Source organism: Haemorhous mexicanus, chromosome 5, assembly GCF_027477595.1.
Source record: "Haemorhous mexicanus isolate bHaeMex1 chromosome 5, bHaeMex1.pri, whole genome shotgun sequence".
Classification (NCBI taxonomy): Eukaryota; Metazoa; Chordata; class Aves; order Passeriformes; family Fringillidae; genus Haemorhous; species Haemorhous mexicanus.
In genome coordinates this window covers 63,042,280-63,068,506 of record NC_082345.1, presented here as the reverse complement: position 1 = coordinate 63,068,506, position 26,227 = coordinate 63,042,280, and the positions used below count along the sequence as shown (strand labels likewise).

The 26,227-nt window shown below is 43.2% G+C and overlaps 1 protein-coding gene across 1 annotated transcript in view; it reads left to right on the top strand.

The window, feature by feature from the left end:
* LHFPL3 (LHFPL tetraspan subfamily member 3) overlaps positions 1–22,438 on the top strand; it is a 196,277-nt gene extending 173,839 nt beyond the window's left edge. Inside the window, exon 3 of the mRNA XM_059847896.1 lies at positions 22,391–22,438. Coding sequence (XP_059703879.1) covers positions 22,391–22,407 — 17 coding nt within the window. The 3' untranslated portion in view covers positions 22,408–22,438. The remainder of the gene's footprint in view (positions 1–22,390) is intronic.
* The last annotated feature ends 3,789 nt before the right edge of the window (positions 22,439–26,227 follow it).

Below are 26,227 nucleotides of genomic sequence, written 5' to 3'. Positions count from 1 at the left end.
AGATGAACATTGGAGACTTTCACCTGAACTCTCAAAGAGAGTCAGTAATTACTAACAATTAATCCCGTTGTACTTTAATTCTGTGAATTGTAAAACACTTCCCAGCATGATGGAACAGATTGTCTGGTCCACTTGGGAGCTAATGAAACTTAACACCAACAAACTCCTTCTTTTTGAGATACATTGCTCTGTCTTAGAAAAGTGCTTGAATCCAAGCACATTACAAAGGCTGATTTTGCCAGAGCAGGGGCAGGGGGGAACAGAATAAGGCACCCATTTTGCATGGGTACATTAATCCCTAGAGCCTTTCACATTGTGGGGTGAGTCTGTTTTGCCAAAGGCACTGGGAGCTTTTTCACTGGCCTGAAGAGAGAGCTGGATCAGTCCTGCATCCAATTCCACCATGAGAAAAGGAGACTGGGGCTACATGATGAAGCCCAGTTATTTTTTGCAATAAGGGCATCCATGAAGGAATTAAGTATGCTTTATAACCACATCTTCAAGATAAATTCCCTTGTCTTTCCTTTACACCTGCCTTTAGACATGCCCACTTGTGCACAACTCTTTCATGTTGACACCACAAAATTTAATGGAGTTGATTTCCAAACATAATAGGTGTCTCCTTGGCAGTCTTATAACAACATATATCCCTGTATTTAAACTTCAGTGATTGCACAAGAATATATGTAAGGAAATATTTACAGACACTCTGGGACTCATGATTTTGGAGTTATATGCATGTTGGGTTTTCTTCCCCCGTGTTTAAAAAAGGTGCATAACTGCAATACAATATTATTACATGTTGTAATTACACAGCCTAATTGCATGATTATATGTCTTTACACTAATTACACAATTAAAAACCATTACTGAAATGTTGTGAATGGATTTGGATAAATTAAATTATTTTTAAACCCACTGAGGAAACCGACTAACAAAAAAACCATCAAGGGGTGGCAAGCAAAGCCAAGCACATGGGAAGATACTCTCCTGGGTCTTGTGAGAAACACCTCGGGGCTCTTTCACTCTCAGATGAATGGGAATGTGGAACAGCACAGGTAAATGTTAAAAGTAACCATTTTGTGCTCCATGTACCTGGAGCAGAACTTCATGACACCTTCTAGCATGGTTGCTCTACAGCAAAAGATTTATAGCCAAGGTCTGGTGCCAGTGCTTTGAGGACCTGGGAAAGATGGTTGTTAATGGTGAGTCAGGCTGCTGATTCACTGGATGGAACCCAGCCCCGTCTGTCACTGGCTGCAACCAAGCAGGAATGCTGTGAACATGTACAGGGAGCAGGGGAGGTACAGAGCAGGGCTCTGCTAAGAGATCAGGGCAGAAAAGAGACAGCCTGTGAGGTTTGGTGCCACCAGGGACAGTGGGGGAGACAGAGGCTGGGCTGGGCTGGGGTGCAGTGAGGCTGACCAGGGCAGGGTGCTGGAGGCTGTCAGACACAGCAGAGCAGGAGCACAGGTGTGCATGTGCATCCTCTCTGAACTGCTGCGTCTGGGTGCCCAACAGGACCACAGCTGCCACCTTGCTCAGTTGTGGAGGGCCTTAGGAAAACACAGGGACATTCTTCTGGTGACAACAGGCACAGCTGCATCTCCTGTGGAAAATCCCATTTCCCATTTTCCAGAGGACATCAGGCACCCATCCTATTGTTGGGAAATAGTAGAGAAATCTGTTTCTACTGGATGTGCTTCTGCTCTTTGGAAACAAAGACTTAATTTTTCAAGACTGTCAATGTAATATTTTCTGTAAGCATTAAACTTACCTGGGAAGCCCTGGGACACTTCCAGAATGAAAGGGGTTTTGACCAGCTCATTTATGCCAAACCTTTCTAAGGAACAGCCTAATTATGTTCACAAGGCATAGAAAACAGTAAATTATTTGGTTTCTCTGTATCTTGCTTTATTTGTGTCTGTGCAGTAAGGGCTATTAATGCACTGACAGGATTTGTGTCTAGATTAACAGCAGATCAGCAGCATAATTGATGTAGAATTAGACATAAGTTCCCAGTCCTGGCAGGAGTGAATAAGTAGGTATTTTTCTGGCACGAGCCTGCTTTGGGAAATCCCACTCCCTGACTTTATGGCTCCTGTTTATATGTGAAAGGGAGAACATTTTTTAGGCTTTGATAAGCAATGTCTTCTACCCACAACATAACCATTAGTAGCTCAGCAGATGTGTTTCATGAGATATATAATCCTTTCAAGCTCCTTTTTATCTTAAAGGCACAATAAAACCTTCACACAAGATAAAGATAGTGAGTTAACTTCCATGGTTTTGTTCAGCTTCATGTAAATTTGTTCTGTTTGTGGCTCATTTTGTAGTTCCATTCTCCATTCATTCCATGAGATTATTTTTAAATATCTGTGTCGGCGTTTCCCTGTATGCATGTCCCACTCCATTCTGGGCCTTACTCTTTGCTTTCCTGAGCAGCAGGACTGCTCTGCAGGACTGTTCAAAAAGCTGCTCCTTTTTCTCCTCATTTCTCACCATCAATTGCATTTTAATGAGCTTCAGAAGTCACTCTGTATTTTTCTCAGAGTGACTAAGGCACATCCCCCACAAGTTCAGGCAAGGCTGAGACAGTGGTATCCCACATGGTAGAGACATGGAGCCCACACCCTGGTTTCAGGCACATCACACCATCAGACTCATTACAGCTCTATCCCTCTTGGCCAACACTTCACACATCCAGCAGGGTCAGCTCTGCTTCTCTCCCTGTTTGATCCAAGCAGAGATGCAAGCAAACTGCATGCAGAAGCTCCAGAGTTAGCTTCAGGCTAGCTTGTAAAGGCATGGCAATAGAGAAGGAGTAGCACAGGCTAGGTGTATCCATAAATAACTGCATTTGGAGGCTGGAAAATACTGATGAATGATGCCTACATCATTGCACCTACTACTGCTGCAAGCCTCACTAAGTAGCAAATAGGCCACAGCTATCCCTGCATATCCTTGATTACAAGCTGCAGTCACTTTATCAGGTAGCTGTCACATAGATGCCTCTTTATTTGGCTTTGCCTTTCATCCCCAGGCTGTCTCCTCTGCAGCAGTGTGGCCAACCACAGCACAGGCACCAGCACAGCTCAGGTGGGACTGGCACCCCAAAGACACCTGTGCACAGGTGCTGGCACACATGAGGTACCCAAGCCCTCCTATGTGGGAGCTCAGCACATCACTCCTGATGTCCAGAGCTACCGAGAGAACCCTTGGGGGGCTCGGGAGTCCTGGAATGTTGCCAAAAGCACTTGGTGGCTTGATTTTGATCCATCTAGAGATGTGCCACCGATGTATGAGGAAATGGAACCTGCGAGAACCACTCGGGTGTAAATGGTGAAGGGAAGATATCATTATAGGGTGAATCACAAATTTTGGGGTTTTGGTACAAGGGGGGGGTGTAGAGACAAGATGGAGGAATCAGAGCTTGCCACCAGGCTTTTCTTTCTTTTTCCTGTCTTCCATCTTCTGGAGTGGTGTTGGCATTTGGGGATTGGTCTGGGATGAGGGTGTAGTTAGTGACGAAGATGACAGGTATTGGGGACAAAATGTAAATATGATATACGTAGTTTTTGTTATAAAAGATGCGGCCGCCTTGAGGGTGGGCAGAGTGCCTTTAGCTGCCGTGCTGGTCAGATCCTTCGGGCAGAGAAAGGACTTTATAGATAAGAGACAATAAACAATCTGAAGACCGAAAAAACCTAGAGTCCAGACTCATCTTTTGAAGCCCAGCGTGCAAGAGCCATCCTGAGCGTGTCTGGGGGCAGAGACAGACAGCCGACCCCATACTCCGAACCAGGGAGATGCAGTCAGCACTTGTCAGGGGAGAGCAGAGTGTGGAGTCAGCTGGTCCTTCAGGAGAAGCATGCTGGGTGCCCACAGCTAAGGCGAGGCTGGGAGGCAAGGATTGGTGCTGCCATGCTGTGCCTCTTGCCCTCAGGACTAGAGAGGAGAACATGGTCTGTTTTCATCTACTGCTACAGACATAACCCCAGGCAGCACCACGAAACCCTGCTCTGGCAGGGGTGCAAAGGCTCTGTGTGCTGCAGTAATCTCTGCTAATGGGTGTTTTCCTGCTGCTCCTGTCTCTGCTGTTCATTACCCATCCCAACACACTCTGCTAAATCTTCCTCCACATTCCCTCACATCACTCCTGCTCAGTCTGCCTCACAATGGGAAAAGATTTCCATTCCAGCTCTACCTCACCACAGTCAATACACGCTGTATGCCATGCAAATTCATCCCTCCTGCTGGAATTTACCTTTGTTTACTCAAATAACAGCACAACATAATCTGAAACTCTTCTTGACCTTTGCAGTTTTTAGTCTTTTCCCCTACAGGCCTCACAATGAGCTGAAGAAAAAAGTTAGCCTTTCAGGCAAGGCCAATAGGCATTGAAAACTGTAAATTATTAAATATGTTTAGCAGGCTGGCCTGGATTTGGAAAAAGCAATGTGACAATTAATTGGAAATTAAGCCAAAGAGCAAGATGTTGTGATTGCATCTGCCTCACTGAAAGAAAGACATTTCATAAACATAATAACATGTGGAGGACAACTTAAACTAGGCATCAGATACCTCTGATAATATATTGCTCCAAAGAAAATTGAAAAATGGAGTTTGACCTGGCAGGTCTTCAAATGAGAAATGTAGCACTTTGTCTGGGGATTCCTGTTTGCTGTGGGGTTTTCCAGGGGGACTGAGGGAGCGTGGGAGCTGTAACACCTTGCAGCCACAGCCAAGGGCTCTGTCCTGCATCCCTCATGCAGAATAAATTCCCACAGACAATTTTTTAAGTAAACAGAGTCAGACCTTTCCTTAAATATCTGCCCTCTGCTGAGTCACCAGAGCTGGAGGATGAGGTCCTTTCCTGGATGCAGCAATAGGATTAACACCATGGCTGCTCCCAGCCCCTCCTGCCGCCCTTCATCCATCAGTGTCAGTTCTGCTTTTCCCTCAAAATTAGATTAATCTGTCATTCTGGGATTGATAGTTCAAACTATTTTCATACAGTATTGCTGCAAAGAAAATGTCTGGAGAACTTCTTTCTCCACTGGCCTACGGTAGTCCTTCACTTTGCATGGGTGGCAGTGATTACACCAGGCTGCAGCCAGACCAGTTCCATCTGTGAGATTGCACTGACTGCTCTAAAACCTGATCATTGCCCTTTTTAGTTCCTGGAACCCCAGTAAAATTTCTTCAAGGGTTAGATCGTGCCATTTACTAAACATTCCATAACTAGACCAGAGAGAAGTCTAAATGGTTAAGCTTCCTGTAACTTTACAAGGTAAATTTCCTCCTTGGCATCAAGTCAATTGAATTTCATAGAAAATGCCCCCATTATATATTTGACCTACTAGGGAAAGCAGTTCAATACAGCTGTAGTTGATTTAACTTGTGTCAGGGCATAAATAATCTCAAAATTTCTGGTACCTGAGTAACTTGTAGATTAATTTTGTGCACCTTGGTTGCATAATTAAATTTGGAAAATAAGTTCCTTAACTGCATGTCTGGCCCTTGATTTGGTTTCTGCAGGCTACCTCAGACAAGGTTCCCTGGCACCCCTCTGCATGCAAGGTGTTTTCTCAGTATGTGGCTCTTGTCACAAGCCACAAGTGGTTGAATTGTCCCACAGAAATTGGGTATTTGAGCAAGAGATCATGACATCAAACAGCTCACCCTGTCAAGGCTGCCCGACAGAGGGGACACCCACTGCTGACCTTCTGCTTTCCATGGGTTTTCACACACATGGATCATAGACAGCATGGCTTCTAAACATGGCCAAAAAGGCAAAGAAATAAAAAATAGTAAGTGGACACATTTTTATTTTTCACATCATTGGTTCCTGCCAACCATGTTATATGCTTTTTTGATTTTCTCTTTTTGCAAATCTATTTTTTCCTAGAAGAAAGAAAATGGAAGTGTTCATTTATCTTGCTAAATAAACATAATATCAAGGGGGTGATGCTGTCTGAGCACAGTAAAATAAAGTCAAGGTTTACTTTCTTTTACAGGAAGAAATTTTAACTTGAGGAAGACAGAGTTTTGTTAAGCTCTAATTTATTTGAATAGTGTCAGCTATGGTAAGGTTAGACAGTAAGTTAGCTACTTAAGGTCAGAAATTCATTCCTTACAGATAGATTATTGTTGATGGTGGCAAACAAAGAGTGTTTACAAATTGGTACTGATTTATTGATACAAATATTTTTTCTTTTCCAGACAAAAATATTTACATTTCAATTTTGTTCCCTTTTTTCCTTGTTTTTAATATAGTCACATACAAAAGCTATCAGCAGTCTAGAAGAATATGTAGAAAGTTTAGACACCTCAAGGTTATCTTTATGTGTGTATTCTATTATTAATGTACATAATAATTTTGATTTTATTCTCGTATGTTAGCACTCAGGAGAAAATGCAATGGAATGTAAAAATTCTTCACAATTTGCAAGAAACAAACAACAAGATTTTCTTCTTGTGAATTTGGGATGGAGAAAACATCTCAAAATAAATTTTTAATAACCAAAGGGCCAAAGCTTATTTTGATCCCCTGTCATTCCTCAGACTGAATTGAAGCAGAAGTAGCCCCAAGTGTTCACCAGCCTGATACAGCACTTTGTAATCCAGGAAAAGGAAAAAACCCACATTGTACTTTCTCCAGCCTGAAACTCTAAAAAAAGACAGGAAAACAGTTGGCTCATCATGGTCAAATTGTGTAGATCCCAATCCACAGCAGTAAACACACAGTGTTAGGGTTGTGGGGATTTAGGGACACTTGCAGCCTGACCTCAAAGGCTGCTTCCACACTGGTCTAAAATAAGCATTCCAGAGCTTCAGGGCATGCCCATCTGCCCTCCAAAAGAAAAACAGAATTAAGTGTGCTTAGAAATTAAAGAAATACCTAACCCAAAAAGAAAGTCATAATGAGGCATTATTTGAAGGAAGATGTACTCAATGAAATGCAAATGCTTTGCAATGGATGGCACAGAGATCTTACTGGGGGAGGAGGAAACAGCAGAGGAGGAGGGGAACTAGGGAAGGGGCTGTGACATTTCTGTGGCTGTCACCTCCAGATCTCATATCTTCACCAAAATCCAGCCCACTGCACACAGGGCCCTGAGGTGTACCTGCAAATGTCTGAGCTCCCTTAGAGTCACCTCGGGTCAGAAGAAGGTGCCACAGAAGAAAGGAGATTGGGCTCTGGGTTCGTGACCTGGTGCTGTAGGACCATGGTTTCCTTGTGCCCCAGGTTTGTCTGCTCAGCTGCACAGTTGTGGATGAAATGCACATTCCTGAAGTTTACAGCCCAGTGCTCTCCCTTGAAAGCTCTTTTCCTTTGCCTCTCTCTCACCAGGTGACTGAGTGAGCTCTGTGTGTTTCACCTTGCACAAAGGGGTCAGTAATGCTGAGGGTGAGGGGTGTAGGGATGGGGCAGGGGGCCTAAGGAGGAAATGGGCTGATGCTGATGGATGAGAGACCCACCAGTAATATAAATAGCCAACAGGGAGAGCTAAAATTGAATGAAGCTACAGCTTGCTGCCAGACAGTGGGAGAAACACAGGGTAGCTTCAAAGGAGGCATTTTATGGTTGCTTTGGTATGTGCCAAATGTAGGGTGACCTTCAGCAGCTTGGTGCCCCTGCCCACAGCACTGGGCTTAAGCTAGGTGATCTTTGAAGGTCCCTTCCAAGCTAAACCCATGTGATCCAGGATTCAGGAGTCCTTTGCTGGTGATGGGGTAGGATGTGTCTCCACACAAGGAATTACAGTGTTATGGTTTCATCCCGCTTGTACCACCAGGTTCCATGCTGGGCAAGCAGGGGGAGGGAGAGAACTGGAGCTGGTGATTCAGAGCTGAGCCCCGTGGCTGCTCCAGGGGCAGGCACTGCAATGTGCCCAGCCATGGGCAGGCACACCAGGAGCCTGCCCAGGGCCAGGGCTGTGGGAGTGCCTCCACTTCTTCCTTCATTGAAACCCTCTCACTGGTCCAAAAGGAGCTTGCAGTGTTGCAGCACATGGAAATCACCCAACAGCAGTAACTGCACCGAGCCTCTGCTGCCCCAGCTGTTTGCAAACCTGGATTTTATGAAGCCTGATCACTTCAGTGAACAACCTCTTGACCCTGGTGTCCATCCATCGCACAGAGCAATGTGTTTGCCAACAGGAATATCTACTTGGACAGTCAATGATTTAATAAGCTTTTCTTCCTACACAGAGTTTATTGATTTTTGCTTTTAGTGAGAGCAAAAGACTGTATTGTCAGAGTAGGTGTTCTGCAGTGCTTGCATCCTCTCCTCGTGTATACTTTGTTACATTTCCCTCTTTATGATTTCCATCATCCCTTATTGCCACAGATATGATTCCTGTCATCCTTGTGCCCTGAAGCATCTCATTTTCTTTTCACTCATGCCTTGATTAATGTCTTCATAAGTTCTTCTTTCCTCTACTGTGGTGTGGTTGCTCTAGAAAGTACTTTTCTGAGAAAACCTTTGGGATTTGGGCTTGCTTTTTTTTTGTAATTGTCATTAATTTTCACTTCTCCATTTGTCTTTGGCAATTCCAAATATTTTATCCTGATTTCTTTCTTGATTTATTTATTTTTCAAGTTATCAAGGTGTTTTTTAATAGTTGTTAAGTCAGCTGATTTAAATGCTTATCTTTACAAGTCAGAATTCTATGCTTTAATTCCCAAGACTGTGGATGTGAACTTTATGTCTAATTTGCACCTCCCCTCTGACTATTAGTTAGGACAATTCTAAAAAAGTCAATGGATTATACCATGGCCAAACTTTTAAATGCTCATGACAGAGTGCAATCACATCTTTCAATTTTCCATTAAATGCCTCATTCTTCATCCTTCTGAAATCACATCACTGACACAGTATTTTTCCTGTTTATTACCCCTCCCTACATCCTTAGAAACAAACAAATAAATCAGGAAATATTTCTGTGCTTAACCACACATTATGGAGTTATATTTCTCAAGAAACAGCTTTGTTCCTTGTAACTCAACTGTTTTCCCCAGAAAGTCACAGGAAGAAAATATGTGTGGGGTCCTATGGAATGAGCATGAGGTGGGAAAAGAGCAGGATCCTGAATTTCTGACTGTGTCCCCATGAGACCAGGCAGTTCCCTGCTGAGCAGCAATGATCTGCTGCTTGTCAGTGGATATTCCTGTTTGGGAACTATTCAGAAGCTGGAGGAAAGACTCCCTCTAAGGGCTGAATACTCAAGGATCCCTGACATGGGATCTGTGTTAACACAAGGCACTGCACATTCAGGCTCAGTCCACATTTCTTTTGTATCCCTGGGCTGCTCCACCACTGCTACCACTGTTCAGACTTTCACTCTTCTATAGTAAGTATATGAATATTTGACATTTTCTTTAAATGCTGAGTAATTGATTCTCCATGCTAAAAATGTCTAGAAGTACCAGGATAGAATGTCAGCATTGTCTTTTTTTTCCAGCCTTGATCTCTCTCTAAAGAGCTGCATTTTGTCAAAGATAAATTGATGAAAGCCTGAAACATCACTGCATGATGCACTCACTTTCCTGTTGCAAAGCCAAGTGTGGGAGTTAATTTCTTGCCAGCTTCTTGCCATGAGACTGACAACTAAAAGGAATAAAAAGTAACTACAATGAGCTTCAAAGAAGGTGGGGATTATTGTTTTGCTACAGGTGAAATCATACCCACCTTATTTTGAGCCTTTTAGCCCTGTTGAGTTCAACCCCACCAATGACTGAATATTCTAAACATACTGGGAACCCTTTTCTGGGTGCAAAGGCAGAGCCACAGCTCAGCATTTCTAGTCCAGGCTACAGGACTGATGCACAGAACTTGCACAAGTGAGCTCACCAACTAAGTGAGGGTGAAACTCTCTAATAGGCATTTGAAGGATGTTGGTGCTCCACTGGGGAAAAAAATGATTGTTTCTCTCTGGAAGATGAAGAGAGAGAGAAAACAGAACGAGGATATTTATTTTATTGAAGAAAAAGCATTGAGTTTCAGGCAGAAAACTCTCTCAGGATGAGAACACAGGTTGTTCTCTTGAATGATCCCCCAGATGAAGGCAGCACCCACTGGAGTTGGGTCAGCCTGGCTCAGTGCCCCGAGCCACCCATCCTGCCCATGACAGGTGGGAGCTGATGTGGTCACCCCTGCAATGCCCTGCTGTCCCTCTGCTCTGGGAATAGCTTCACTGAGGACAGTCAAGGAAGGGGCTCATTGCTCTGCAAGGCATTTTGGGAATGCAGCAAGCCAGGCTTTAGGCCTGAGTGCCAAGGCTGGTTTTTGAATGACTATGCTGCTGGAAGGGGAGAAAGAGCGAGGAGGGGCCTCTTCTCCCTGCAAGACCCCAGCTGGCATGTACACCCCTGTGCGCCTCCAGATAGCTCATACAAAGTCCCAGAGCTTGAAGATGGAAAAGATAACTGGATTTTAAAACCACTCTTAAAATATCACCCATTTGTGCCCTTGTGGGGATGGACTGAAACGTAGCATGTATTCAAGAAAATTGTCTCAGAAAAGCATTGAGACATCTTCATCAAGCACTGCAGACTCCTTGTCTTCTCTCAGCAGCTTGTTTTAAACCCTCATTATTAACATGTTTTGCCTAATTTCCACTCCAGATATATTTGGCTTCAGCTTTTAAGCATTCCTCCTTTCCCACCAAAATAAAGAGCTCATTTGTCTCCGTGAAGAGTTTTTCTCTGTAATCAAGACTTTTCAATCTTTTTGATAAGCTAGACAGACAGTGCTTTTTAAACCTCTCTCTCCCCATTAGGTGCTTTCTGTAATCCTTGGCCCCTTTTGCTGTTCTTCTCTGCCTCTTTCCCAGTTTTTCAGCACCCTCAGTGACTACCAAGACCACAGATAGCACTGTTAGCCTCGGCTCCTGCCTCCATCTCAGCATCCCTTGTTTAGCCAGTCAAGGTCTCATTAGCCTTCTGAGTTATTAGGGGACTTGAGTTTTTGTCTTCTCCTTTGGCCTCTAAAGCCTTTAGAGAAAAAACAGCACTTAACTAGAGCAGCTAGTATTTCTTCTTCTGTGGAGTTTAACTCTCTGTTTGGCTGTACTTAAAAGCAGTGGATTTGTCTGACCAAGCAACAGGTCTCGAGTCGCTGCCTCCTCTTCATCTTTTAAACATAACATCGATTCTTGTGCAAGCTGCAGATTTTATCAGCCACGACCCAATGTAGCATCTGCACTGCTGATGAGCATTTTTAGGTCTAGGAACAATCTCTGTACATCCCTAAGGTACCCCGTGTTTAATGATGATGGCTTATTGCCAAGTGGTGCTCAGGGAAAGCAGTTCTTCATTTTTGTTTCCTATGTGCATTATTAAACCTACATAGTGCCCATGTTATGCCCTGGAACATCAAGTCAAACACCTCAGAAAGTCTTTTATATTGCACATAAATTGCATAAGTCCACATTTTATGTAAGCTAACTTGAAATCTGGGGCAGTAGCAGAATGTTTTCCTACACTGCAGGCTTCACTCTCACTGTGTTAGCTTGGCAGCTGGAGGGAACCTCCAGCCATAATCTCCAAGAGCCCTGCACAAGCTTATTTACCCTGGCACCTTACCTGCCTTCTTAGCAGCACACTTACAAAGCCAGTTCAAGAGAGAAACCTTTCACATCAATCCATTGAGAAAGTGATGGCAGTGTTTGAGAGAAAAAAAAGTAATTTGTTAATCAGCATTTTTTTGGCATTTATAAAGGCATTTACTCAATAATTCTCTTGTCCACACAGAGAGAGGATCTACCTGCAGGAGATTTTTATTTATGCCTGGACAGGAGACTTGGTGATCACTAGGGAGTGTTCCCTCCTACCCAAGATCTTAGACAGCACATCATCAAAGGAGACAATCTTGGCTGGGAATGAATACCCACCAGAGATAAGATCAAGAGTTCATCCCCTCCTGGCATTGCAGAGGTGTCCAGGGCAGTCCCAGCAGACTTTTCATTGTGACAGCCACCTGGAAAGATTTAATACAGTAGAAGGGAGGACAAACAATAACTGTCTTATTGGAATACAAGAGTAAGAAACAGCAGGGGTCCATAGAAATGCTCTTGAGTAGAAGCTCTCCACCAACCAGGAAAGCTGAGCATTTCCTCTGTGTTCCATGCAGAGCTCAGCAGTCTTTCATTTCAAATGCCTCCTGGCCTCTATCACAGACAGTCTTTCTGCATTATATTGGCTTTCCTGGATCCCAAGCTTAGGAAACCATCTCTCTCCTCAAGCTGCAAGCTCCCTACATACATCCTGCTTTGTGACTGCTCTAGGAGGGTTGGCTCCCTGAAGGTGGGTGCTACAGCATCATGGCTTCACACTAGCACCACTTTGTGGATCCAACACTCTGGAGCACTCTGCGTCTGCAAAGGAATGGTGGGATAGATCTACACTGATATCTAATTGTCAAGGAATTTATGACTGATTTTCACAATCAAAATTAAAAAAAAACCTCAATCCAGATACCATTTATTTAATATTTTAGTACTACTATGACAGCCACAGGAAAGCTGATGAATTTTGTCTCCTCTTGGAGTTAGGAACTCCTGAGGCAATGACACAGGCTCTCAAAAACTGCTGAACTGCTGTGCTGAAACTTTAAAGAAAAAAGTGCAACCTGAGGCAGAAGCAAGTCACAGAACATTCCAGTGCAAATTATTAACATTGCAGGTATTTATTATTGACTGCAAATGGGAGTGTGCAAAGCACTCAGCAAATGGCACAGCCCCTAGCCCAACTCTCATGCAGCTGCCTCCCCACTGCACTGGGGCAGTGGCTGTCATGGGGCTGGGCAGGGCTCCTCCAGCACCCCACTGCTCCTTGTGCTTGCTGGCTGTCAGCCATTGCCTTCTGATGATAAAGCATATTTTAGGAATCCTTTTGTTTAAAGCAGTTGTTAAGGTTGCAGAACTAACTGGCTTGCTGCAAAGAAATAGGTGAAGTCTATACCTAAGGCATTCCCACTGAGCCGGATGCAATTTTTCTTTGGGTTCCTTTGAAATCTTCCTCTTTAATAGCAGAATTTCAGACTAATAGTTCTTCCTTTTTCAGCCTTTCCTGCTGGAATAAGGACTTTTCTTCCTCCCCATTCTGTCAGCAATGTGGTGGCTGTGAGGAGGAATGCAGTCCACGAGACTGGCAGAGGTTAATCTTCTCAAAAGGACTTTTGGGGGACTTGGTTTGAATTGACTTTCAGGAAGAGAATGTCCAACAAAACCAATTCCTGTACTGAGGAGTTTAATGCACCCAATGCCATTAGGTATTTTTCAGAAATGGGGTCGCAGCATTTAGCAGAAGGCAAGGGCAAGGCTCAGCTCTTCCATCCTGTGTGACCATCCCCCCCCAGCCTGTGTGTCTGTGTGGAAGGATGGTCCCATTGCCCCATAGCCAGGGTTTCTTTCCACATCTCCGTGGCTGTGCTGTACTGACTGGTTACCAGCCCAGCTGTGCTGGGGTGACCTTTACTGCCCTGCACTGTGGAAGCTGTTCCACTTTTTATAAATACCTCAAAGTTCACTGCATGAGGGGACTGCAGCCAGGGCTTCCTCCCTCTGATGCAAGGAGTAGGAGCAGCTGCTTTGAGTTAGACCTTTTGTCTGCTTCCACTGGCTGTTACAAAGAATGATATTTTCCTTCCCCCTACTGCACACAGGTGGTACTTGGACTGTAGTTTCTCTGAATGCTTTATGTTGCAATTTTACCTTTGAAATATGCACCTTTTAGAAGCCACTCTAAATTCTGATTATATCTCTGTTTCTCCTGAGGAGATGAGGGAACGCACTACTTGTGTCCAAATTACAGAGTTAGCTACCCAGGTGCAACACACGTGCCAAGAGGGATGAATAGTGGGAAGAGGAGCATGCCAGCAGCCCACAGTCATTGCTGTGTATTTCACTCCTTGCACTATTAGTATATTAAGTTGCTGCTTGCAGAGAGCAGGAATGCCCCTGGAAAAAAATGCAAGGAAGGAGCAGGAGTAGCTGTGACACAGCTGGCTTCTGCCAGCTCTTCAGGCTCAGCACTCACTCCTGTCCATGCAAGTCTGCAATTTGAGGGCAGTTGTAGCTGCTCATCCCGGGGCTGAGTTTGGGTGACTGTCTTTGAATGTTTCTGATGATTGCCTACCACACTTGCTAATGATAAGTGCTCAGTGTGGGGGAAATTACAGGCATGACATTGCTGCAAGCAGACAAGGAGCTTGGCTGTGATCAGAGAGAGGTGCTCTTCTCTTGATTTCTGGGTCCCTTGGTCCATGCAGCAAGAGGCTGGTGTCAAACAGCCCTGGCAGCTCCAGCTTCTGCCAAAGAAAGCAGAAAGAATCTGGTGGTGCTCCAAAATACAAAACACTGGAAGGATGTTCAAAGAAGCTGTGCTGAAATGGCACGGGGCAGACACTCACCCTGTGCAGAGGTACCCTCCGTGGGCTCTGCCATCCAGAAGAGAAGGACCACGACAGCAGTGCCAGCTTGAAGGCATCTCTTCTCATGGGCTGAAAACTCCCTTGATGTTAATTACAGGGGCCCTGGCATTACAGTTACATATGAGATTTATCCAATATGCACCTTTAAGAGTTTATCTTGATCCTTCATGGCTGTGATTTCCGATTTATGCTAGTGTGAGATCTGAATCTGACATCTTATCTAGTGTGCTGCATACTGATGGTTAGAAAACCTAATTTGTCCTAGAATAGCCTGGTTTTGCAAGAGGACATTGCACTGAGAGGCTTTTCTTGTATAATAATTTTGCTTTAGAAACTGATTACTCATGGTTCTATCAGATCTGAATTGCAGATATCTGGGGGAGTGTAGCACTGGGATATTTTAGATTGAAATCACTCTCCTATCTGCTCTACTACAGCTCTCTTCCAAAGTAGGCTTTATGTTATAAATTACTTTATAGATTTGTAAAGCATGACATAGAAACATTATACACCCTGTGAGTGCTTTAAAATTAATTTGTTCTTGAGCGTGTCCATGTATGAATGAATTTGACATAAGCTTTTCAATTTTATGCTTCACTACAGAAAGTGCACACAGTACCAACTGTAAATCAACTGCCACACTTACTGAAATAACTGCTCAGCTATGAAAAGAGAATCTGCCCAATATTTAAAGAAGATTTAGATACAAAAATAATAATGTGTGCAAGAGAGCTGGCAGACTACCTTGGGACTTTCAAATCTGAACCAATGAGATTAGTAAGGTAACATCAGTGTGCAGATCCTTCAGGTTAGGGCTGTCTGACAGAGAGACCAGGAACTGAAGGAAATTATGAGATCACCTTATTGTCTTTCCTTGACCTGAGTGACTCACGAGGATTCACCAGCACCTCTCCTATGTCTGCAGGTAAAGATCCCATGCATGGACTGTCACAGAAAGTGGGATTTTCAGTGTGCATGATTGGTGTTCAGAAGGGGTGAGCAGCATTTAAAAACAGCACTTTTCATTCTTTTATTATTTGAAAAATGCAATTTTGGATCATAACAATTCTTAATGAACTTGTGTCAAATTCACCAATAGTGGTTCCAGCCCTCCCTTGCCTGGGAGAAAGGAACCCCTACAGCCCTGCTCCAGGGCAGCTGCTGCTCATCCAGGACATTCTGGAGAATGTGGCTGAAACCTGCTCTTTCTGTGTGGTCTAATCCAATGTAAATGGCTTCACTGGCCTTTGCCACCAAGCTAAAACCTGATGGTGCTGTGTCTCAACCATAGGTTGTACCAGACAGAAAACCCACTCAGATATGTGCTCTGCTCTACTTAACTGCTGAGCATTTGTACAGTTGCAATGAAAAGTAAAATAGTCTCAGCAGGAGAGCTGGAGAACATCTTATTTCAGGTGACCTCTGGCTGGAGCTAGAGAACATCTCTAGTAAAAGAAGGGCTTTGGCTCAAATCTCTGCGTGTAGAAGAGTGGGTTTTGACCTCAGTGAACGTTTTTTCCTTTGAACACCAGCCCAGGGAAAAATAGCTGCCATACCTTATTCTTCCACTTTGTGATGCCAGGCTTTTTTTCTTCTACTTTTATACCATGTCACTCAAATCATGTACTTTGCTGATCTGAAATTAATTTTTTCAGAATTGCTTTTCAAAAGGCTGACAGAATTTTTTTATTTTATTTTATTTCTGTTTCTGCTACTGACAAAAAAAATCAATGATTCTTACAGCTGCCATGCTGAGAACCTTCAGCTCATGCTGTTCTGCTGAGAGTCTAGGGACACCCATAACAAAAGCAGCAACCTAAAAGAGAAAGAAACTGAAAGAGACCTCACCCAGCTGCCGTAGATATAGGTATTGAAATTCCTGTTGGCTGTAGTGATTCAGCAAAGAAATCTTTGTCCTGTATACTACAGGGAAGCTTACTATATAAGACATACACCTCAGAAGGAAAACCAAGCCTTTTGATGGGTCAAATAACTTCAGGAACAGACTTTAAAAAATCATGCATTTATGGTAATAACATAAAGGGATGAAAATTGAAGGTGCATTTAAACAGATTAAGCCCAAACTTTGTTGCTTTTCTGAGAAAACAGTAGAAGAAAGCTTCAGTTGGGAAAACAAATAAGAAGAATGGTTTTTATTTCCAATAGGATATTAAATGCTGTGTTCTTATGATAACAGGCACAACATGATGCATTTAAATAGCTTAGGTAAGGGAGGTTCCAGCACCCCTGCATTGTGTGACTTCCATACAATCATTGACATGTTTTGCAGACAAAAGAGCTACTCAAATGAAATTATTAGTAGCAGTTCTACTGTACTAAGTTCCTACTAAAACCCCCAAAATGCTTTTTATATGGGCAAGTATTAATATAACTACAAGCTATTCTAGTATACATCTAATATTCACACTACTATTTATAGCTGCCTGCATGAAAATTGTAGTTGGGTTTTTAGGTGTTTCTTTTTTCAAAAGTCAATGGGGAAAACTTTTCTCCAAATGTTTTTATTAAAAAATATGACAGAGCTACTTTTCAGCTCAGCCCTGCTATTAATTCTCTCCAGGTTGCTCTGGGTTTTGGGAGGTACTCAGAGCCTCATTGCCCAGTGCTCTGATACAGCAATGCACTGCAAAAACCAAGTCAGGGCTCTCTCTCCTTCTCTTGCTCACCCCTTTCCCAGTGAGTATGTGAGAAGGAGAAAAATGTCTTCTCCTCCTCCTTGCAGGCTCCAGCAAGGAAGGTGGGTCTGGCTCTGGAGTCCAGGTCTCCATCCAGCAAAGCTTTTAAGCACACAGTTAATCCATCCCCATTTAGAAAAGTGCAGCTGCAGCTGCATTTTGCCAAGTGAGACCCAGGAGCACAGGCCAGCCAAGGGGCTTTGGTAAGTGCTTTGGCAAGCAGGGATGGGCAGCTGGGAGGGACCACAAAAAGGCAACAGCAAAAAGGAGCAGAGGGCAGCTCCAGTGGTACTGGAGCAGCAGGGGCAAGGAGAGCTGAGTCAGGCCATGACTCAGAAAAGCTCACTCCAATTTCAGTGTCTTTGTTGACTCTGGTGTCACCTTTTCCAAGTCACTTCACTGTGCCATTAGAGTTAACAGCAATCTCTTTGACAATATCCTTCTAAGATTTACACAAACAAAGGGCACATTGTGAAAGCCAAATGTTAATGATGACATCTTTGGTGAAATTACCTGGTTTCAGAGGTAATTTCCACTATCTCTCTAGAACTTGCCAAAAGTTCTTGATTCTGACCTTGGGGACACATGTGTGACCTCTCATCTTCCACTGCTTCACACTTCCATAGTCAGGATCCCATTAGGTCAGACACAAGGAAAGAGACACATGTCAGGGCAAAATGCTCAGACTAATTCTCCAAACATCACGGGCAGATTTAAGAGCAGCCAAGGGAAAGTAACTCACACCCCTCTCTCTGCTTGTGGAAGGCTACACATGCCACATTCATCAATGACCACAGGGAAAAGAGCAGATTTCAGGCAAGTTAGTTTCAGGAAGGGGAATAAATGAGTGTTTGGGAAGGAGGGTGAGATTTCGGTTATAAAAAATTAACACATTAATAAAAAGCCAGCCCAGCTGAGGAGCCCCTTTTCAAGAGGCTCTTGGCACTGCCTGGGACCAAAGCCCAGCTCAGCTGAAGAGCAGAGCACAAATCCAGACATCCATGCTCAGAGTACTCCCCAACATGCCATGACTCCCTTTGGTATGTGGGCTGTTAATTTACTGGAACGTTTGAAGCACAGGATGAAAATGTCTCTGATGATCTCCAATGGGAAGCCCTTATTCAACTAAATGCTTCACAGGAAATTTTCTTTTTGGAGAAGTACATACCAAAAAAAGTGCTAAAGACTGCATTGTTCAAGACAAATCTAAGAGTTGCTGTCATCTAAAATAAGCAGCTAGTGCACTTTGATGTGCAGCAGAAACTTTTTGGATGTTACAAAAATAGCCCCTTGTATTAATCTGACAGGTCCAGCCCCCTGGAGGTGCACAAAGCAAAGCTTTCAGATGCCTTGCTGAGTCACTACACCACCAACTCCTGACAGAAAGCCTTCTTCTAAATCTGCCCTGTAGGCCTGACTAATTGCTGTGATGTATAAAATACAGCTTGTGAGGATGATACAGGTTACAGAGGCTGAAAAATGATGTTTAATTATAAGCTACAAAATCTCAGCATCATAAAGATTGTTTCTGTTAGTGATCTGACAAGGCTTCTTATATCTTACTGCAAGATGTCTGTGGCTTTAACTCATCAAGCGCTTCAATTTTCCCTCAAAAATAGGAGAATTTCATCTTAAAAAAAAAAAAAGAAACTACTGCTTTTTATACTAAATATGCTTAACCTAAAGCTTTCTCCCTATTATTTCATAAACACCTTGAGATTATAGAGGCTCAACTGGCTTAATAAAGATGAATTTCATGTGATCCTGGGAATACAGCCATTGCAATAATAATTCTTCTTTTCTATTGTGCTAGGCTTTTTGTAAATAATCTGCATGATTAATGAATGGAGACTAATTAAGAAGAAAGGACATGTTTTACTGTACTATTAAAATCTGTTTATTGCCATAGGCAAGATGCCATCAATATTTCTAACTGAAAATTACTACTTGTGATATACATCATGCAGAATTTTACTGTAACCATTTAAAACGCTAAAAGAATATTTTATCACTGGGTACAAACAGCCATATGCAGATTTAAAACTATGTAACCAAATGCATAACACATCAATGTATATGATACTTTGGAGGAAAGGCATTACAATGAACTTCATTTTTTCACCCATCTTTCAAAAGACAGAAGGAACTCTTTAAAAACTACCTCCAGAGCAAAGCTACTCTATACATCCAGATAAGACCAGTCAAGTGCTAATATCAGTTGTTTCACTGCAAATATGTACTTTCTTTATTGTCTTTAACAGATTTCCCTAAATTCACAGTGGTAACAAAACAGTTACCTCTGCCCCAAACAACTGATTTATATGCCAAAGACCACGGTGGAGTAAATGCCACTTAGGACCAGTTCTATCAACTCTGTCCGTACAAACAATCACATTGATTTAAATAGAATCAATCAAGCCAGCAGGATTCAGTCAGGCAACATCTACATTAGCAAAAGGAGCAGCACTGCAGGAGGAAAGAGCTTGTGCTGGGGGCCCAAAGCCCATGCCAGCAGCGTGGTGGAGAGATGGTGCCATTCCAGCCAAGCTCCTGCTTGGCCCCGCAGTTGCCTATTAGCAGCTGGAACAAACACAGTAACTGGGAAATTCACTTCAGAAACATTCTCCTGATCCCAACTGAAGCAAGGATGAGGGCACATCCCCAGGTGGCCACAAGCCAGCCGGTATCTCACATGCATCATCATGGTTTGGCAAAGAGAAGTTCCTCTGAGCCTTCTGCATGGTGTTCTGTAGGAAACAAGGTGGGCAACCCCCCCCCCAGGGAATGATTGGCATCTGACTCCATTGATTCAGAATGCTGAACAACTGCTTTATGAAAACTATATTGTATTACATTATACCATGCTACACTAAAGAATACTATACAATACAATACAATACAATACAATACTATATTATACTCTAAAGATACATACTAAAGAAAATCCCGTGACTGTCTCCAGACAGCCGGGACACAGCTTTGACCCTATAGGCCAATTAATATAAACAACCATCACTGGAGTCCAATAAGAACTCAGTTCAGGTAAACAAGCTTCCTAACACATTCCACATGTGCGAAAACAGGAGCAGCAAGTAGAGATAAGAATTGTTTTCTCTTCTTCTCTCTGTGCTTCTCCAGGAAAAAAACCTGTGAGAGAGAATTATGTCTCTCTCTGATCAGAGAATGTGAATGCCATGGTGTTCTAAGGAAGGGAGTGCATATCCCATGGGCTGAGGTGGCAGCACAGACTGTGTGTCTTGCAGGGCTGGACAGGCAGGGACATCCTTGGGTGATCCCAGGGAAAGCTCAAGTGTCTGGGAGAGCATGAGGTGCTTGGGAACCTTCATCAGTGCTTGAATGAAGACTTGGTTTTCCAAGGATACTTCCCAAGTGTATCCAATTGGTGTCATGCTTCTGAATTTTAACGGCTGCCACCCAATCTGCACAAAACAGCATCAGTTCCACTGAACCAGGATGTGCCAGAGGAGGCAGGGAGCCAAGCATGATTACATTGCTACAAATTCCTGATCATTTGCTGTCACAGAGCAGAAGGACCAAAATAAAATAGGGGAATAGGAAAATGATATCCCTATTACTTGCTTAATAAGACACTTTACCTCATTTTTCCCCAGCATTATAAATGAGACAGCTGCCTTGCTTTGTATCTCAGTACTCATCCAGTGTACCCTTCAGCACCTCTATTTGTTCTATTTTGCATTGCTGAAATAATGGTAGAGATAAGCCAATAGAGACACTCCAGTACCAGTATGCAAAATCACAGCTTCCAAAACAGACAGAAATATAATTCTTTTTTCAAAAAAATGTACATACACACATACACAGATTTTTTTTTCCATACTGCCTACTGTGAATCTTCAGAAAAGTCAATTTGTTGATTATTTTTAGCAGGGACGTGCCAATCACATAATCAATATGTTTACATATTTCCAGCTACTGTATGTATTTCTCTGCTGTACTTTGCAGTTCTTCTACATTAGGCCTAGCTAGAAAACACAGCTCTGGTGGTAGTTTGGCTCTTGGTGATTTATTTATTAAATCCATAGTAAAGTCCTTAAATTCTTTTCAAAACAGTTTTCAAGTGATAGTGGAACCATTGGTCTGTGTTCTTAGTTAAGAAATTACTGCTTTGAAATAGTGTCTCAAATTCTATCTATGTTAGTATCTCCTTTCAGGCTCCCCTTGAACAGCAGAAGTTTGGGCCAATTGATTACTCTGCCACACTTTCAGGAGATAATTGTTCTCTCCATCTTGTTAGGGATTTTAGCTGTTCAGTAGTGTGAAGTGTAGATGTGCAAGTACTTTTTTTCTTGATACAAATCCTTCAGCTTTCAGGTGACTTAGTATCTGCCCTCATCAGACATGAAAGGTTTGTGCACTGTGCAAAGTGCTGTAAATTCACAATAAATTACAGGAGTAATTACAGGAGAAGACTGAAGATACTTTGAGATCCAAAGTGCTGTTAGGTTCCCCTGGGCTTTCTCAGGGTAGCATGGGCACAAGATCTCACCAGAGGAGGCTTCTGTGGGTGCATAATTAAAAGCACAGTGAATGGCTAACCTTAAAATTTAAGCCAATAAGAAAGTTTGTGTATATAAAAGAATTTGGTAGGCTGGGTCTTTCAAATGGTACCTATGGTTTTGAAGTATAATCAAAACTGAGGAGCAATGTAGCAACAAAATCTTGATGTATAATTTTTATTTTATTACTGTAATTTCTCACCTAGAATAAAGACTTCTTCAGATCTTTCCATATTGAGATGAGAACTGGTACAGTTTTATCTTTGGTCTAATTCATTGTAATTATTTATAGGCATTTGTTTTTTAATATTGCATCTTTATTCAAATATTTTTTAAAGCAGACAAGTTAACACAGTGTTTAAAATTGCTTACTGATCAAAAGGTATTACTGAGTGTTTTGATTCTAACGTGACAGCAAAAAAATTAATCTTACTGACACCAAAATTATTGACTTGTTTTTCTGTTTATTTATGTTCTGTCACTATTTCTTCCTCTGTTAATCCCAGTTTTTTTCACCTGCCTCCTTAGTAAGCCATTGAATCACTTACCTGGCTTTCAGAAAGTTCCCTGTCTGGATAAGTTGAGATAGAAGCCTGGACCATTTACACTCTCCACACTACATCCAATAAAGAGATTGTTTACAAATTATACTGTGATGTGCAAGATCTCTCTTGATCCTACCTTAACTATTCTGTTTTTCCCTCCCTACCTCACAGATGATGGAAATGCTTAAAACAAGTTCAGGTAGTATGACCCAGACTAACGTAAGTGTGAGCATGGCATCCAGGGGACGAGCTGTGAAATGTCTGCGTGCTTCTGCCCAAACGCGTTGCATGGCTTTCTGCTGTTGTCTCGTGTTTCTGATTTAGGCAGCATGTTCAGCAACATGTAAGCGTTTCATTTGATATTTATATTCCAGCTCAGCTTTGGTTTTGCGTGGTCTTAACATTCTGCCTTTTTTGGTAGCTTGTGGCAGCTGCTAGTGGCAAACCTGCAAGCTGTGTGTGTCATTCCTAAGTGACCTTCAGAGGTATCTGCTAGGATCAGGACTCCCCTGGATATGGCTGTTTAGAAATCCGTGGTAGAGGTGTGGAAGTGGGCAGTTCAAATGGCTCAGGAGTAGATCCAGCCCTCCTGTGCCTTCCCTGGGAGTCGAGCCTGCTCCTGGTGCAGCTGGCTCCAAGGACAGCTCTGCTGCTGCCAGTGCTTTGTGACTCTTCTGTTGTCAAACTCTTGCTTCATGTGGCAGATGACACATCTGAATTAGGAATGTTGTTTGCACAGTCTCTGTTTAAAAAAGGCTGCTATGAGCAAATACAATGTTTTTCTGTGTTTATATAGTCCTTTTAATCTTATTGTATGTAAAGCTTATGAAGGTGAGACTAATCACAGCAGCTTGAAGCATACTTACCCATGTGGGTCTTGGGGTGCTGCCTGGTATGGAGAGGCAGAACTCAGTCATTCCCTTCCTGGGTTTAGTTCCTCATGGGATTTTCATTCGTATTTTAAGCATGCTGGCGGGGGATTTTTGGCATGAGGCTGGTCAAATATTGACCAGGTTGCCCAGCAAGGTGGTACCATCTCCATCCTCAGAGATCCTCAGAACTTGACTGAACATGACCCTGAGCAACCTGCTCTGTTGGACCTGCTTTGAGAAGGAAATTGGAATATGTGAAGCACCTTTTTACTTAGAGTTGTCCATGATTCTACAGTTTCATGACTGTACAGGTGGGGAGTAGAGTGAAGCCACCAAAATAACTTTAAAGCCATCATTCAAAACCAGACCACCAGAGATCAGTGCTCTGGTGACTGGTCCACTTTCCTGCATAATAAAATGGAGTTTGTTAAATGCTGGTTATTACTCTCAGTATGCCCAGTTCAACCACTTGCAACTGAGCTTACACAGATAGATATTTCTTGTTTTCTTATTATGCAACAAAAAATACGTGTTGAATAGCATGTGTTGTGTGAGATCAAGATGTCTTATCAGAAACACCTCTGCTTTTGAATTATTGGAGCTATGCCAGCTGACACTGCCAGCTGTCTACATGATGTTTTTATAGCTCTTCTCAAGTTTCCCGTGTAAGATCCCTACCTCTGCTCCTAAGACATTAATGATTAGACTGTCAGAGCTGAGAAAATCCACCTACTGAGCAAGGTCACCTTCGCTGTTCTCAGTAACAAAGGGAAATGCCAGGCTAACAAGGCTCAGGAAGTCCTAATTAACGTCAATGGCAAATTCAAAGCCAGAGAAAAATAGGGCTGGCAAGACAATTCTCTCTAGAGCTAAGTTGGTTTTTTTTTAGCCATTGTAAAAGAAGCCTGGAAGCTGTATTTTCAAATATGGTTAGTGCTGGGGATGGGTTGCAGAAAAGAAAGGGAATCAATAAGGGGTTTGTGATTTCCTGCCTCCTTCTCCTCAGTGAGTTCCTGCCAGCAGTCAGAGCTCTGAGACTCAGCTGAGGCCGTGAGGCAGGAGCACTGTACATCTCTGTTCCCACCTGCCAAAAAGTCACCATGCTCCTTCTTCAGTTTGGCTCCCAAAAAATTGTCTCCTCAGGGATGCTGGAGCCATGACATCCACAGAGCTGGGCCACCCCACAACCTCCCACCTCCTCACCTTGCTGCCAGAAGACCCAACTTCCCTCATCCTACATAGCAAAAAGACCAATGGCCGAGATCTACCCACAGTTTTTGGGTGAATGGGTGACCACAGACTGTATCTTATGGAAGACAACTCACAGATCTGTCTCTAGCAGCACTTAAGGATCCTGAGCTTGTCTTTGAGTCTTGTGAAATAGTCCATCTTCCCAAAGTACCTTATTAAGCATTCTTGCTCCCATTTTCTTCCCCTAAATTAGTCTTAGTTCAAAATTCAGATTCCCTAAATTGGGCTAATCCTCTTGATGGCCACCTCCCTCCTCTCAATGCTCTGACCTTCATTGCAAGCTTGATGGAACCAGCTGTCTCTCAAACACCTTATCTGGCAGAGAGCTGCTAAGTCCTGCAACATTTCAGCTTATTCATTTGTATAATCTGGGTTTTTCATGCTGATGTCCTTACTCAGCCATCTCTGGTTTCTGTGTAAGCCCAGTTCTGCTAGAAGAAGCTTGGTTTCCCCACTGATTTCCTTCTATGCCAAGGATATCCCCAACTCAGTTCTTTTATAAGTGTGAGGAAGCAGTCCATAAATGAGAGTGGCTTTGGTTTTCAGTGCCTATATGTGGGTAATAGCACCTGCAACCATGTTTTAAATTCCAGAAAGAAATATTCAAATCACAAATGATGAACAAAATTCCCACAGTCTTTTCAGCAGTGGAGAGAACAAACAGAGGAAACAATTCCCTAAGGGTGCTGTGACTTTCCAGCGCTGAAAAAGCCTAGGGATATATTATTCCACACCATCAGAAGTGACATTGATGCAATTAGCCTACCTTGGGACAAGAAGTGGCCCACATGACCTCCTGATGTTCCCTCCTGCATGTTTTTGTATGATGCTGCTATTTTAATGATGATAAAAGCCTCAGCGAAAAAAATGCAATCGTGGTTCTAAATTGTGTGCACGTATCAGCAGCTGACACCAGGACACAAATTCAGTGGTAAGCGTGGACAGACCTGAAGAACCACTGCAGATTGTGAAATGTCATCACCTCCCTCTTCTGCACACACACACACACACACACACACACAAAGGAGGGTGTAAGCCCACTGCACACTGCTTCTGCCTCTTGGGGTGACAACAGGCCAGTGTTACACACCCAGCCAACCCCAGCAGCACCCACAGGGACGGGCACTGTGGCCCACTGCCTCTTGCTCCCATGTGTTCCTTGTCTCAGCTGCCTTCCTCCGTGAGCCTCAGAGCCTCCAGCCTTCACCAAACCCTGCAACACAGGCTTTACCTTCCCCAGTTACATCCAGTTACTCCTTCAACAGGAGTAGTTTTTCTAAAGACCTTCAGCCCAGTTTTATTCCCCACATGAAGGTTAAATCCTCAGAAAATTACTCACAGAATGCCATCATTGATCCAAATGTTCTCCTACAATTCCATTCACCCTTCAGCCACATACATTTTTGACCATGTCAGATTAGGAGACTGGTTTCTTGCCCTGGTGGCTTCTCTCTGAAGCCTCAGCTACCATGACACCCTCAGTGCTTCCCAGGCAAGCACAGAGCTCCTCACACTGATGCTGGGTGGCCACAAATATGTCCACACTGCTACTGCTCACTGCTTCATCTGCCCCACAAGAGCATTAAGCAAAAGTCAATGCTCTCTGAAAGGGTCACTGGCTCACTTGCCTACTGCTGAGTTGCCTCTGTTCCCTGTTCAGATATTCCCTGTACCACAGAGCTAGGCATGCCTTCATCAGGACATTCCTCCTCCTATGTCCTCATCACTGGCTGTCCTTTGCTGCTAGTCTCTGCAGGGTCTTCTGTCCTGACATTTCCATTTGCCCATCCCTCATTCAAGCTGCAGTTGCAGTGCCACTTCTGGGGCTCTGGGAGCCATCCATAACAAAAAGGGTAACACACCACTTCTTCCTCTGCCCCCACCT